The 15,551-nt window shown below is 39.5% G+C and overlaps 1 protein-coding gene across 1 annotated transcript in view; it reads right to left on the reverse strand.

Annotated features, from left to right (window-relative positions):
* LOC109429501 (putative odorant-binding protein A10) overlaps positions 1 to 15,551 on the reverse strand; it is a 37,687-nt gene that overhangs the window by 2,297 nt on the left and 19,839 nt on the right. The window contains exon 2 of the mRNA XM_029863784.2: positions 14,943 to 15,252. Within this exon, the coding sequence (XP_029719644.1) occupies positions 14,943 to 15,252 (310 nt within the window). The remainder of the gene's footprint in view (positions 1 to 14,942; positions 15,253 to 15,551) is intronic.

The following is a 15,551-nucleotide window of genomic DNA, read 5'->3' on the forward strand; positions in this document are numbered from 1 at the left end:
AGCTGTACACCCGCCTGAATCGCGAAGCAGCAAAGGTCGGATTAGTGGTGAATGCATTGAAAATACAGTCAGGTCTTTTTTTACGCGGTTTTCATTTACCGCGTAAATGAAAACCCCAAACAAAAAAAAAATCATCGTCTTATTTTTGCATGATTCGTCGAGAAATGGTGAGACTTTTTTTTACGCGGTTTTTCGAATTTTGAACTGAGCTTTTTTACGCGGTACGTATCCCCCGCGTAAAAAAACCTGACTGTCAAATTAGAAGCATGCTAGTATGCGGAACCGCCACGACTGGGTTCGTTCAGGTGGTAAGTTGACGATATTTTCGAGGTGATGGTGGAGGAATTCGTACACCTCGGATCCTTACTGATGGCTGACAACAACAAACTCGAAGGCGCATCATCATCAGTGGAAGTCTTGCTTACTAAACGATAATAAGACCGACCTCTACGAACAAACTCAAAATTCAAAATGGCGGTCCAACATCCAAGATGGTGGCTCAAAATTCAAAATGGCTGCAGTTCAAGGGTGTTATTTGGTATGGGGAAGATGTTCGGAGTCCAAACGAGAATATCCAAGATGGCAACCTAAAATCCAAGATTGTGGCTCCAAATTCAAGATGGTGGCAGTGTAATGAGATTTGGCACTAACACCATGAATTAGGGGTTCTCTGATATTTTGAAGATGTCCGGATTTAAAAAATGACCAAAATAATCAATGTGGCAGTCTAAAATTCAAGATGGCGGCTCCAAATTCAAGATTTCGGTTGTTTAATGGAGTTCTAGGCTGTAAAACCATACAATATGGGTATATCTGGTTTAGGGAAGAGGTCTGGAGCTCAAAAATGGCGACCAGAATTTCGAAAATGGCGGACTTAAATTCAAAATGGAAGCTCGAAATTCAGGACTGCGGATTTTCTTAAGAGTTTAGGACTCAAAACACTAAAAGCCAGACAATCAATATGATTGCTGATGCCATTGAACGGATTTTTATTAAACGTATGAAAATGCTTCGAATGAGTGTAATCATTTATTGTACCATTTAATTCCACCCTCTATTGCTTATCCTTTCACAGATACGGATATTTCGACTACCACTTGTAATCTTCCTCAGTGTCAGTTATCCACTCGGAGTACAAATGGTACAAAAACTGATTACACTCATTTGAAGAGAGTATTCTGCTTAGAGGGTTTGAAAAGTCGGTATAAGATCAGTATGAAAGTGCGATATTCATCAACATGCCACTTGAGTTTTGTTGAAATAAGTTTTCGAATGCACGAGAAAAGTACCATCAATGCTAGGTGGATTTCTGGCAAGGCTTAATAGCTTTTTTGCAATTTCTCATCGTAATAGGCTGTTTTACCTCACGCAAATCTGACAGGAAAAGGCCTACTTTCCCACACCAAATTAACAGTGCTGTAATGGTTCATTACAGCACTGATTTGCGTTGCGTAATGAACCATTACAGCACTGTTTTCAGTTTTGGTCAACTTCTTGATGCTTTCTGGACGCAGTTTTGAAAAATTGTGACAACTGCATAATATAACCTGTTATGATCAGATTTTCTTGAACATGGCTATAAACATCAGTGTGCAGATTGATGAAAAAGTTTTGTTTAAAACTATACTTAAGGGTAATTTATGAAATTGCAAAAAACGTTGTACGCAACTCGGTGCAGAACTCGATTTTTCCAGCACTCGTCGTAATTATCCAACTCGGCAAGCCTCGTTGGATAAATGTACGACTCGTGCTGTAAAAATCGTCATTCTGCACCTTGTTGCGTAAACTACTATTACCATAATCGTCGTTGTTTTGCGATTTTCAGAGGTCTGATTCATCGCTAAGTTTGCTACTAAAATCGACTTACTTTTAGGGATGAATGGGTGACCCCTAGCGAATTTTCTTTGATGAATTAAATGTTCACCATACGAATTACCCAAGCCTCCTATTACCCAAGCCTTCGAATGCGAAAGGAGTTGGCTGGAGCCTGATTGGAAAAACTTGAGTCTTTGAGTTACTTGGTACTTAGAATCGAGGAGTCTCAAATCATCACTGAATCGATCAAACTTTTTCGACTCTGGCACGCTACGGTTCCGAATGCGAGTAACTTTGGCATGAGTCTAGTAAAATATAAATGCATTGCGATCAACTTTTCCTCATCCGACTAAGTCACATCTTCGAATGCGAAAGAAATTTGACCGAATCTAGGAAGGCCAGTCCATCGTTCCCGCACATTCGATTTGGACCAATCGATTTTACCCAAGTAACACATCGAAACAAGTTGCTGCTAAAAAGTTGTTATGCAGACGTTATTCGAAAACATCTCTAGTTAAAACATAGTTCTTTGAAAACATGTGTATTCAAAATAATGTTGCTAATATGTTTTTTGAAAACAAACTCAAAAACCAAGTGTCTCATCTTCAGGCAATAGTTTTGTCACTAAAGTTTGTTCAACATGTTTTATTCAAGTTTCAATAACAACATGCCTAACATCTTCCCTTCAAATGAAGAACGTGGTTCAATTTTCTCGAATGTTTGTTTACATTCGCTTGTCAAACCCGTCATATGTGAACGAGTGAAAGAGTGTGAAAGTGTTCTGGATTGCGTATTTCACAGCGAATTGTGCCGGAAACTAATGTCGAATTCGTTTATTCCCGATGGTGCACTGCACCGGTGTAGCAATTGACACCGAAAAAACGAACGGTTTCGGTGCAATTTGTTGACAGCTTATGATGGTATTAGTAAGAGCGCGTGAGAGCGTCAATGAAAACAATAAAGGGTATCAAAAATAAACATAATCAATGTTTTCATAATTTCCGTGATGAACAAAATTATTTTTATTTATTTTGATATTTTTCTTTCTATAAACAATTTAACAATTTTAAATGTTTTCAGTAATCCACTTGTACATGATAAACTTGTAAATATAAATGTTACTTGAAAATTGTTATCCAATGTTTATATCTTCTTCAAGTTCTTGTAATATCATAATTTTTCAATTGAAAGCAACTTTTTAGAATTTAACAATTTCCGTTGCCCAATAAAAAAGGATGCTAACATACAATTGTAAACGATCTACGTGCACAAATCTAACACAAAAATTGTTAAAGGCAGTTCAATAGAAAACGTTTACACTGTTGAAAATGCTTTGACATCCATGTGCACAACAGAACATGTGCTCGATGAACAAATTGAGATTTGAAATTATGAAAAGAAATCCACGTACTCCGGTGAGACTCGAACTCACGACTCCCAATTCGCTAGACGGGCGCTTCTATTCCTTCAAGCTACGGAGTCACTCGACTATCTCCGTCGCCAGCAGGCCTAGAACTGAACTCGATTCCACAATCGCACATGGTTATCTTCTTTTCACAATCCAAACCCCCTTCGGATGGGATTAGATGAACATCTAACACATTGTCTGTTGTGCACATGTATGTCAAAGCGGGAGAGGAAGTTATTTTTAATTGTCGAGAGCTTCGGGCACTGCCTTCCAATCACTTATTGGTATGGCAATTAGTGTGCAGTCGGACTCTCGACGGGTCGGTCCTCGGCCGACCGAATACGGTAAGGGTGACCGTAGCACCTTACAAATGTCAATTTCTTGATTTTGCTTTGGCTGACCAAGCCATGTGGGAAATTACACTGTTGAAAATGCTTTGACATCGAAAACGTTTAGCTACAACGTAAAAAGGAAAATAAAAAAATGCTTTTTAAAACATAACGTTATTGAAACGCAACTCATATTAAAAACGCTTTAATCATCCTTTAGCGACATTTGTTTGACTTTCAATGTAATTCAAAAATTCAATATTTGTTGTAAGAAAAAAAAATAGAATTTACGGTTTTTGAAACTGTTTGTACCTACAAAATGTTACTTCAGTAATATTTCAGTCCAATTTGAATTAATAGATTTTTATTCTATTCTGGGCTTATCAAAACTTTATTACGTCAATTTTTTTTCATATATCATAGATCACCATGCGATAGAAAATTCTAATGATTAAAATCATTAAAAGTAATCCACATATTTGCGATAATCAAAAAAAAAAAATAATGGGATAAATATACGTTGAATCAACTCTTTGAAATTTCATGTTATCGATAAATTTTAAAGATTCCTCAGAAGTTGAAAGACGTGATAATCATCGATCAAGTTTAAATAATTTTTAAACGCACAGATTTGCTGTTTGGAAATTAAAACATCTCAAAATAAACGAGCACACTTCGAAAAAAACCTTGTAATTTTATGTCATTCTACGCCGACATATTACAGCGAGAAAAATGACGCAAGATTAAGTGCGAACTTATTTTTACAAGAGGTAAACTCGGGGCAGTTTTGACTTGTAATTTTACTGCAAGTTGACGACGCATCAAAACATAACCTCAAAAAGACCAACCCTAGAAAATTATCCCCCAGTTTCTCTCAAATAACGATTTGTTGCGTGAATGTCGTAAGGTATTCTAATGTATTTATTAAATTGATTTTTCTACATAATTAAAAAAAATAAAACTAACTTGGCCTTCTCCCGAAAAACGTTGCTTGTTGAGCCGGTCACTGATTATTTTGTAGGGGGCGATGGTTCTCCTGCACTCCAAGTCCGTTCCTCAGGGAAGGGCCGCATATGGAGCTTGAGCCATCACTGGGAAGACACAAATCAATGCAGCGCTTGATGCAGGGTATTATGAACCGAAGGAAACTGAAAATAAGAAGCATTTCAAAATCTTGTTTTTTCACTACGCAAATGCACCGAGAAGTACATATGCTAATTCCTTTCTTCTTTGTAAATAATTACCTGTTTCAACCTACCTACTTTGTCCGCTTCTTGGTCCGCTTAAAGCCACCAAAATTATTTTTCAACAAAATTTACTGAACTTCAACTGTGAGAACAAATTCTAATTCGCGAAAACTTCATGCGAATTGCTTCTGCAGCCGATTCCGAAAAATGACGTTTGGAGATTCGCTACTTGTAAACAAACCGTGGCTGTGTCTTTTCTCATGTAAATTTATGAGACAACGAACTGAATAACACGTTACGTGACGAAGTATCGTAGGTGTTTGCCTTAAAATCTACTGAATATGTCTGAAATGGCATAAAATTAGTTTGGTAGTATTTATTTTCATGAATAGATCACTCGAGCCAAAAAAATAGGTCAGTCCAATATTTGTGTTGTGCTAAATTACGTCAGTTTATTCAATTGTGTCACTATGAAAATTGAGATTTTTTTGGTGTGAATATCCAAAAAAAACTGTTTATCTAATGCCGAAGAGAAAATCATCATTCCTACCAAAACAAAACCACGATACAAGTTCAGCGATATGCATGTATTGGTAAACCTAGGTTTGTACCTGCTACACCGCGCTCAACCTGGGTGTAGCATTTTCTTGCACCGGTGCCAATCGGGTGTCAAAACAGAACAGTACCTGCGAATAAACGAACGGTTTCGGTGCAAGTTTGCTACACCCGGTGGCAAAGCGGTGCAGGCGGTGCAAATAAACGAATTCGACATAAAAAACTCCAATTCAGTCGTAGTTCTTCCTTAACCATAACCGCAGAATGACTTAACTATAAAGAAAAGAATGCTGAAACAATTTTGGCGACCCAGCGGATACGGACGGCAATTGATGGGGATTCTTTCTGTCACCCCGATGGACGTACTTTTTGCGTGAAACATCAAAAAGTTCTCCCCCAAGCTTTATGTTTTTAATAATTCCACACCCATTTCCACACATATTCACGAAGTCGCTGGTCGTTCTCTTCTTTTCTTGCACTGATGCACCGTGGCCGGGACTTGTCCACTGCTCCGCTTCGACGGCAAAAATCCTCCTGTACTGTTGACCCTTTCGTTTGAAGGCGCATTTCTTTGGTAACCCTACTGCGGCGGCACTACGACGATTACGATGAGGAACGATTCGAGGCGTCTTAGCATTTTACGATTACGATTTAAATCGTAATTACGATCCATTGAAGTCGACGATGGCGATGTTTGTTTTGTTTATTTTTGACACTGCACTTCAAAGTGCTTGCGTCAGACGACGAAATGGATTAAAAAAAACTTTTGTTATACTTTGGTTTCGAATACTTTTAGATGACAAAATCAAAACATAATAAAACATTGTTTGGAAGATGTTCATTATTACAGTGTGTGTCAAAAAAGAATGTTCACACGCCAAAGATGCACGAGTTCAGTCGATTGTTTCTTAAGAGTTTTGATTGAGAGATTATTATTGAAAATGGTTAAGGGTCTGGAATTATTTCGGTAGGGAGAGATTTTTTAATTCAGCCAATAACATTATTTTACAACAATGATTATGAATTTTTGTACACAACTATATATTGTACGTGAATCCACTGAGTCAATTAAAATTGGCTCCCTGACCTAATGGTCCCCAGACATTACTTTTGATAAGTTTGTTGAAAATATAGAAAAATATTAGTAAAGCTAAAAGTTAAAATGTTTTTTGTTGACACTGTATCTTCTTCGTACCAGTCGTTTGATGGTACCACCATGTTGGTTTTTCTGAAGCAATACGAAACATGTTGAAGCAGCCCAGTGGCGGTCATGAAAAATCAAAATAATTTGACAAAATGCAGTCGATAGAATGGCGCATTAATTTTGTGGAAGTAATATGCTAGTTTTCACGGTAAAATTTAAAGCGCACACTACATTTAACGTCTCTCGACTACGTTTGAGTTTCATTTTCTCAATTTAATTTGTGAGCTTCATTTAATTTATTCTTTGCTGACAATCTCCTCATAAAATAAAACAAATACATTTTATAACCTTTTTATGTATTCGTGCGTTTGTTATTATCTCCCATTAAGTTGTCAGTTGATGTTAGAATTTTGTATTCCGAAACATTTCAGTAACATGTTTGTTTGTTTTCATTTGGTTACATAGTAACTTTTGCATAACAATAATTTGTTGCAGAAGACAAATTTCTTGCGCTTTTTCGGTCATGCAAAAGTCACGGAACATGTTATCGTATCTTTATTTCATAACTTTAAAATGTTTTGGAGAAGTACGGCAAACTTTTCTATAACAAGGTGTGTTGCTTGGGTAATTATCTAGGGTATTCGATCCCTTATTAAGCATGTGGCTCCCATTTTCATCCCACGAAAAACAAAGGATTGAAGCGCTGTTTGATTTGTTTCTTATTTTTGTATTTTTTGTTAGAAGTGAGCACCCATGAAAACAAAAAGAACGGAATCAATCGGTGCCGTAATCGCTTGTTTTCAAATAGGATGAAAATGGGAGCATGAGATTACTGATGGCACACATACCGTACCGGTCAATTCTCCGAGTGTCAGCAAGTAGTATCGGTCGTCGAAAATTTATTCAGTGCATTTCTCTTGCCTGTTGATCGGTACACTCGGAATCGAATACCGTCTCCCTTCGCAACGGTACCGTGCAACTACTGTGGTGTGATTACCATCATCATCGTCGTCAAGTGATCGTCGCGTCATCAGAGGAACACCACACGGAGTGTAAGTGCCTGACGTCAACATATGGTGGCTCCAGAGAGGAAATACTGCTGTCAACATTGGCGGCCTATCACAAAGTAGGAAAATCGAACTCCAGGAGCGCGCTGAAACACAGCGTAACAAAAATTAACTTTTGATCTGTCACAAGAGCAAACTTATGCGTCTCTGACAGGTTTTGGCCCGCTGAATCCGAATCTGGGCCCAGATATGCTCCAGCACGTCACAAATTTGAGCTATACCTCAATACGCGATTTTGGGCTTTTTTGACTGCCAGCCATTAAGTATATAAATCTACACCAACATTCGAAAAGGGCGTAACAACCATTTCGAATTTCCGCTTCTCCCGTCCCTCCTAGGCTTACCCCCCATTATTCATGAAATCTTTTACCAGTAACAGATAGATCTAACTCCCCTCAATCTGTTAACGGGAAAAGTTTGCATAAAAATATTGAAATACGCCCAGGAGGGACGGAACAAGTGAGAATTTTCAATGGTTGTTCCGCTCTTTTCAAATGTTAGTCTAGAAATTGGTGAATATATAACAAAGCCAAACTTCGAATTTTCAAAAGCACAAATCTGAAGAACCGAGGGTTGATTTACGCTGAAAAATTGATCGATTGGTCACCACCAGCGGGTCACCAATCGATCAACTTTTCAGCGCGATCCGTCTTTTGGTTCCTCAGATTTGTGCTCTTGAGAATTCGAGGTGTGGCTTCGTTATATATTCACCTTACATCTATTTTAACGACTCATGCAAAATATTTCGTTTAACCCATATCCGCCCAGCGTCCTATTTATAGGACAGATGCCCCGAACGCCCAGCGTCCTATAAATAGGACAGTCCTTTGGATGTGAATATCTCCAGAATTATGCAAAATTGTTGGCTTCGTGGTCGTGCGGCTAGTGTCACCAAGCATTTAGTCGCATCGTGCTAGGAGCGCGGGTTCGATTCCCGCCGCAGCTGTCAGGAAAAGTTTTCGGCTGCGCCACTGGGCGTTGCATGATAGTCCGTTGTCTAGTGTCGTGCTTCCTTCAAAGAGCGAATAGCTCACTGGAAGTACTAAAACGTGTCCGTGTCTTTAAAAAAAAAAAAAATTTAGAATACTTTCTTCAGAGAAGATGTTCTCCACACCCATACCTTGCTCATAGTGGACAATATTGTATGTGATTGGTTCACTAGGTGGCGTAAACGATGCTGCAAAGAATGCATATTGTCACGATCTGTGAGCATCATTTCCAATGCGAAAAAAAAGTTATTTCCCTGCAATCTTGGAAACAATGGTTAATAATTCACAGTTCATTTCTTCGGCAGAGTTGTTAATCAATACATACAAAAGTCGATGTATGTATGATTGTATGTTTATATGCTTGTATGTTTTTATGTTTGTATATTTGTCTATTTGTATGTTTATATGTATGTATGTATGTATATATGTATGCCGGAACATAGGCATAACTCTGAAATGCGTCAAGAAATTTCAATCAAATTTGGTATACACATTCCTTAGGATGTGGAGGTGCTAGCAAGGATATTTAAATTCAAGATGGCGGCTTAGGTTCCAAGATGGCGGTCAAAACTCCAGAATATATGCTTTTTAACGACAATGCTGCTTCGGATACTATGCAATATGGGTATCTATCGATCGGGCTTCACAAGTAGAACTCAAAAATGAATATCCGACGCCATTTTGAAATCAAAGATGGCGGACCATATCCAATATGGCGGGCATGGCAATATAAATGGCGGTCAATGGCAGTTTGATCTATAGTACCATTCAATATGGGTATCTATCGATCGGGCTTGATGAGTAGAAGTCAAAAATCCATATTTTATGCCATTTTGAAATCCAAGATGGTGGACCATATCCAAGATGGCGGCCACAGAATAGTAGTTTGATCTATAATATCATACAATATGGGTATCGATCGATCGGGCATGATGAGTAGAAGTAAAAAATCGATATTCAACGCCATTTTGAAATCCAAGATGGCGGCCATGGAATGGTAGTTTGATCTATAATACTATGCAACATGGGTATCGATCGATCAGGCTTCATGAGTAGGTCAAAAATCGACAATTCACCTTATTTCGAAAACCAAGATGGGTATCTATCGATCGGGCTTCATGAGTAGAAGTCAAAATCGATATTTGGCCCTATTTCGAAATCAAAGATGGCGTACCATATCCAAGATGGCGCCCATGGAATGGTAGTTTGAGCTATGATACCATGCAATATGGGTATCTATCGATCGGGCTTCATGAATAGAACTCAAAAATGAATATCCAACGCCATGTTTAAACCCAAGATGGCGGCCATACACAAGTTAGTGGCCACGGAATGGTAGTTTGAGCTATAATACCATGCAATTTGCGTATCTAAAGGGTAGATGGTAGGGTTGCGGGTAGGATAAAAGGTGGAGCAGACGGACGGGTAGAGGGTTTGGGTGAATGATAGAGTAGAGGGAGTTGAGTAGAAGGTTAGGGTAGAGGATAGGGTAGAGGATAGGGTAGACGGTAGGGAGAAGGGTGGAATAGAGAGTAGGTTTGAGGGTAGGAAAAATGTTAGGGTAGAGAGTAGAGTAGACGGTACGATTAAGCACAATATAGACTAGAGGGTACGGTAAAGGATAGGGCAGTGGTTATAGTAGAGGATAGCTTAGAGGGTAGGGCAGATGGTATGGTTGAAGGTTATGATAGAGCGTAGGATAGCGGGTTGGAATAGAGGGCAAAGAAGACAGTAAGGTAGAGGCTAGAGAGTAGGGTGAAGAATTGAGATGAGATTAGATGAGCTGAGGTTCTTTTTTGAGATACCTTCAGGAATTCTTTCCAGGATTTCTTCAGGCATTCCTTTCGAGAATCTTCTCAGGTTTATTCCCGAGATTCCTTCAGATATTGCTTCCGAGATTGCTGTATGAATTGCTCCGGAGTTCTCTTCAGGGATTTTTGCAGGCGGTGTTTTGGAAAATCCTGAAAGGGTTCTGTTTTTCTTTTCTGCATTCTTTCAGAGATTTGTGCTGGAATTCCTTCAAAGATTCATTACATGATTCCTGCTGTTATTTCTTAAGGGATCCCTCCCGAAAAAAAATGAAAAAATATATGTTTCTTCCGAGATTGTTTTCAGGCAACCCTAGATCATAGAGACATCTTCTATGGTTCTTTCAGGAATGCCTGCTCAGCTTCTGGCCGGCATTCCTGTCATGATCTCTCTAAGGAATACATCAGGTATTCTTTACGGGATTCCTTCAGGAATAACTTCAAGGATTTCTGCCAGAATTGCTTTAGAAAATCCTGAAAGGATTCTTTCAGAAATTTTACCCAGCATTCTTTCACGGATTTCTTCTGGAATTACTTCACAGATTCATTTTAGTATACTTTCAAAGTGTTCTGTCGAAACATATTCAGAGAATCCTAATTGAATTCTTTCTATGAGCCGGGATCCTCGCTCGGGATTAATACAGCAATTCCTCTCGGGATTGCTTCTGTGATTATTTCAGGGATTCCTACCAAGCTTTCAGTTGAGATTCCCTTAGAACTCTACCAGATATGACCCTCAGAATTCCTTCTGTATATCCTCCCGGGATTCATTCGGGGATTTCACATTATCTTTTCGATGTAACTTTGATAGTGCCCAGAATAACACCATAAAATCCATATATTGTTCACGAATAAAGAATCATGGAGTAGTACAAAAATAAGTGGAGAAACCGTGTAGAGTATATCTGGTTGAAATTTTATATCAAAACATGCAATGATGACGAACCTGAGCGTGTTAGTAGAATACCTGTAAATACGAGACACCGAAGACGACCATATAGTTGAGGCCGAAATACGTATATGTCAAAGGAGACAAATTAAATGGAACAGTACTTAACACGATTTTCTTTTTTAAATATAAAAAACTTCTGAAAAATTTACGTATGGTGAGTACGTAAAGGGAGTTTGTGGGGTGCTGAAGGAAAAACTCAATTACTTTATTAGAAATAATTATCTGTGTAAAATCTAACTTCTTAAGTATTTTAACTTTGCTTATGCCACACATAATGAGCTCTCTTTATTTGATTTGTTAAAAAAAAATTAAAAATGTTGAACACTGCAGTCGAAACTACATGAAATTACAAGAACCATGCATTGCATACTTATAGGCGTTTAACGGGTTATATTTCTGCCCCAATTTATAAGTAATTTTTCTATTCTTTTTGAGTGGTTATCATCTCTCTCACTTGTTTAGAGCTGCATTTCATCTATACGGATCAGAAAATAACGATAGCGTAGAAGTTGTGCTGAAGTAGAACTCGAGAAAATTATCAGATATTGAGGACCTACAATGAAGATTTTTTTGGAACTACACCATAGACTTCCATTTTTTCATCAAGTCATGCTTATTTTATTGGAACTTGACCTTTGGTAACAAATTGATTTGAAGATTTAAATTGTGAGACACCTTGGGCGTTAACGGGTTAACAGTATAAACGCTTATCTACGGCTTCCATGGAAGGGAATAAAAAGGTGTACTCGCCTTCACCGTTTCTTTGAGTGACTTTTCCAGGCTCCGTCCTCCCGGAATTTGTTGTAATCGATGGTGGTTTTTACCCAGTGCATCTTTTTAGGCCGAAGATTTTTAATTGTACCAAATGCAAGCAGTTTGGTCACAGTGCTAGCTTTTGCGACAACAAGCCCCGTTGTGGCAAGCGCAAATGCTCATTTAGAGGACTCTTGTACACAGGAAGCGGAAAAATGTAGCTACTGTGGCGGAGATTCACATGACTTGCACGAATGCCCGGCTTACAAAAGACGCATTCAAAATGAGAGTCGCTCTATTGTTAGGCACTCCAAACAGACTTATGCGGAAATGGTAAAATCTAAGAACTCGTCCGCTACCATGTCTGAATCAGCTGTCCCAGTTGAAAATCCCTATCAGGAGTTGTCTTCCGATGATCAGGACGATGGCGAAACTGATGAGGGTGGATCTCCTTCGGAGGTACACGCACCTGGAAAAAGGAAGTCAGGATCTTCCCCGGGATTGCGCCGAAAGGTCTTTTTGAAGTCTTCCCTCAAAAGTTTGCCTAATGTCAAAGAAGACGGGGTAAACTTAAAAACTCCGAAGAATCAGGTTCCTTTAGCTTCAGATCCATGTTGTAGCAAGAACCTGTCACCCCCGTCTCCGCCTGTTAAATGCACTTCAAAGAGAAATATTCGACAAGGTAGCAAAAAAAAGCTACTGAAGCGAGGACTGTTTACTTTTGGGGTTCTCGTGGATCGCTTATATGATGCCTTCGGCCTTCCAGAACCTTTTAGAGTCATTATTGATATGTTTATATCTACAGTAGAAGAATATCTTCGGAATCTGACACAATCATGGCCCCTCCTTGCTGCGATCAAATCTTTCGATGGATAATTCATCAAGTGAGGTACAAGATATGATCACTGTGCTACAGTGGAACTGTCATAGTCTAAAACCTAAATTAGACCTGCTTAAGTTTTTGATTCACAACTCTGACTGTAATATATTTGCCCTTTGTGAAACATAGCTTTCTTCTGAAGATGAACTCAACTTCCACGATTTTAACATTATACGCCAGGATCGAGATGACCATTAATGGGAAAGTTCTTTTGGGGATCAAAAAGACTTACTCATTTTATCGAATTCCGATCGCGACTCACCCTGGCGTAGAAATAGTCGCTTGCCAAATAAACGTAAAGGGTAAAGAACTTTGCGTAGCTTCCGTTTATATACCTCCAACAATTTCTATTAACCGCCGACATCTTTGGAATGCAGTTTCTTCACTATAACATCCAGTTTTAATTCTGGGTGATATGAACTCACATGGTACTGGGTGGGGCGAACCATATGACGATCACAGGGCGGGCATTTTCTATGATTTATGCGACGATTTTAACTTGAACGTTTTGAATACAGGTGAAGTGACACGTATTGCATCTGACGGCAAAGAAAGTCGTCTTGGCCTATCACTGGGATCAAGTTCACTATCATTCGATTGCTCGTGGAAGGTGATCGAAGATCCTCATGATAGTGACCACTTGCTCATTATAACCACCATCAAACATAATAGTGAAAGGTCAGACCTACCAATTCAGGTTCCTTTTGACCTCACTAGGGGGCTGTCCATAAACCACGAGGTCATTTTTTGGGACTTTTCAACCCCCCCCCCCCCCCCCCCGCCATACATTTTTTTTTATTTGTCCATATAAAATGGTCATTGCACGAACACCCCCCCCCCTCCCCCCTAATGACCACGTGGTTTATGGACAGCCCCTAGGAATATCGATTGGCAACAATTTGCAGCAGCGGTATCCTTTGGAGTTGAATCATTCAATCCACTCCCACCTTTGAATGAGTATCGATTCCTGTCTGAACTGATTTACACGAGTGCTTTAGAATCACAAAAAAGGCGTGTCCCAAGTGCAACCTTCAAAAGAAGACCAGCCACACTAGAGTGGGATGATGATTGTACCCAGTTATATCATAAAAAATATGATGCTTTCAAAGCTTTTCGTAGACATGGTACTTCAGATCCTTATCAAGAGTACGCTAAGCTTGAAAGACAGCTGAAAACCTACTGAAAGCAAAAAAGCGTAGTTATTGGCGACATTTCATTGAGGGTCTCTCAAGAGAAACTTCGATGACAACGCTTTGGAGAGTGGCTCGCAACATGCGAAACCGCTCATCCTCTAATGAGCGTGACGAATACTCCAATCGCTGGATATTCAACTTCGCAAAAAAGGTCTGCCCAGACTCGGTCCAGGCTGAACCGCTCTCTAGGGAAACTTCCTCAAGAGACGGCTCTCTGGACAGACCATTCTCCATGCTGGAGTTCTCTATGGCTCTTCTTTCATCAAACAATTCAGCTCCGGGACGCGATATGATAAAGTTCAATCTTCTGCCTTTGGCCCAATCCTTACCCTGTCCATCCCTCAAAATATAACCTTCTAACCTCGAGCTGCCACGAGTGCTTCCACCCATTACTAACAGATATCATGAAAAAGTTATTGCTCTGTATAATGTATACTATTAAGTACAAAAAAAGATCTTCGGCTCCGCAAAGCGTTATACGCGATTGAGCCCCAAATAAATGAACTAGATAAAAAAAAAATTACAGTCCTCTGTGCTTGATTTGTTTGCCAGAAAAAGCTATCAGTGGCAAGTGCAAAAAAAATATTATTGTAGGCTAATAGCTGATATCAGGTATCAGGTAAATTGGTAAATCGCGTATCAAGCTAATTGCTGAGCACATAAAGATTGGTGAGAGAACACAGAGCGACTGATAAGTTTTAGGACCAAATTAAAAACAACTTTTTTTGAAAAAAAAACCATCTTATTTTATGCTTTCATAAAAAAAAAAACAAAATTTTTCTTGAATAATTACTCAATATGAAATATTTAGTGTAGAGCAAAAAATTTATAGGTAATTTTCCACCACATTGTCTCAACTTACTCTTCAACCGCTTTCCAACCGGATCGCAGGGCACCTCACCGAGGGCGCACTTCAGTTGCCGCATGAGATACCGCTTGTCGTTGAGTGCTTTGTCCAGTGCTTCATCCGATACCTGCGATTTGTTCGGTGTACTGATACTACTGCTACCACTACTGCTACTGCTACTGCTGCCGGTGGCCTCGGGCGTTGCCGCCGTAGTTGGTGTTTGACCGGCTACCTGTGTGATCGCTAGGGTGCAAACCACCGCCAACAGCAGCGTGACTAGCATCGTACACGTGGTGGAGAGCGGCGCCGCCGACAGTCGGTTGACCTGCGTGGAGCGAACGGGGAGAAAAATTGAAGAAACATGAAACTTTTAGTGCACTTTTGAGCTGGGTCTTTGTGAAAGAGTGGAGCGAAGAAGAAAAAAATGCTCTTTCGAAATTTCTTAGCAGACGCGCGGCGCGCACATTACCTACTGCGGGGCGGCCAAGTCCTGGCGACAAAGTATGTGTAATGTAATGAAATTTAAACCCCTTGAATGGCGCTTGGGACACCATGAAGCTAAATTGGAACTTTTATGAGTTTGGACAAGGTCGGGGAGAACTGTGGCACGGATTAGAGGCGGGG

Source organism: Aedes albopictus, chromosome 3 (genome assembly GCF_035046485.1).
Source record: "Aedes albopictus strain Foshan chromosome 3, AalbF5, whole genome shotgun sequence".
In the NCBI taxonomy this organism is placed as follows: Eukaryota; Metazoa; Arthropoda; class Insecta; order Diptera; family Culicidae; genus Aedes; species Aedes albopictus.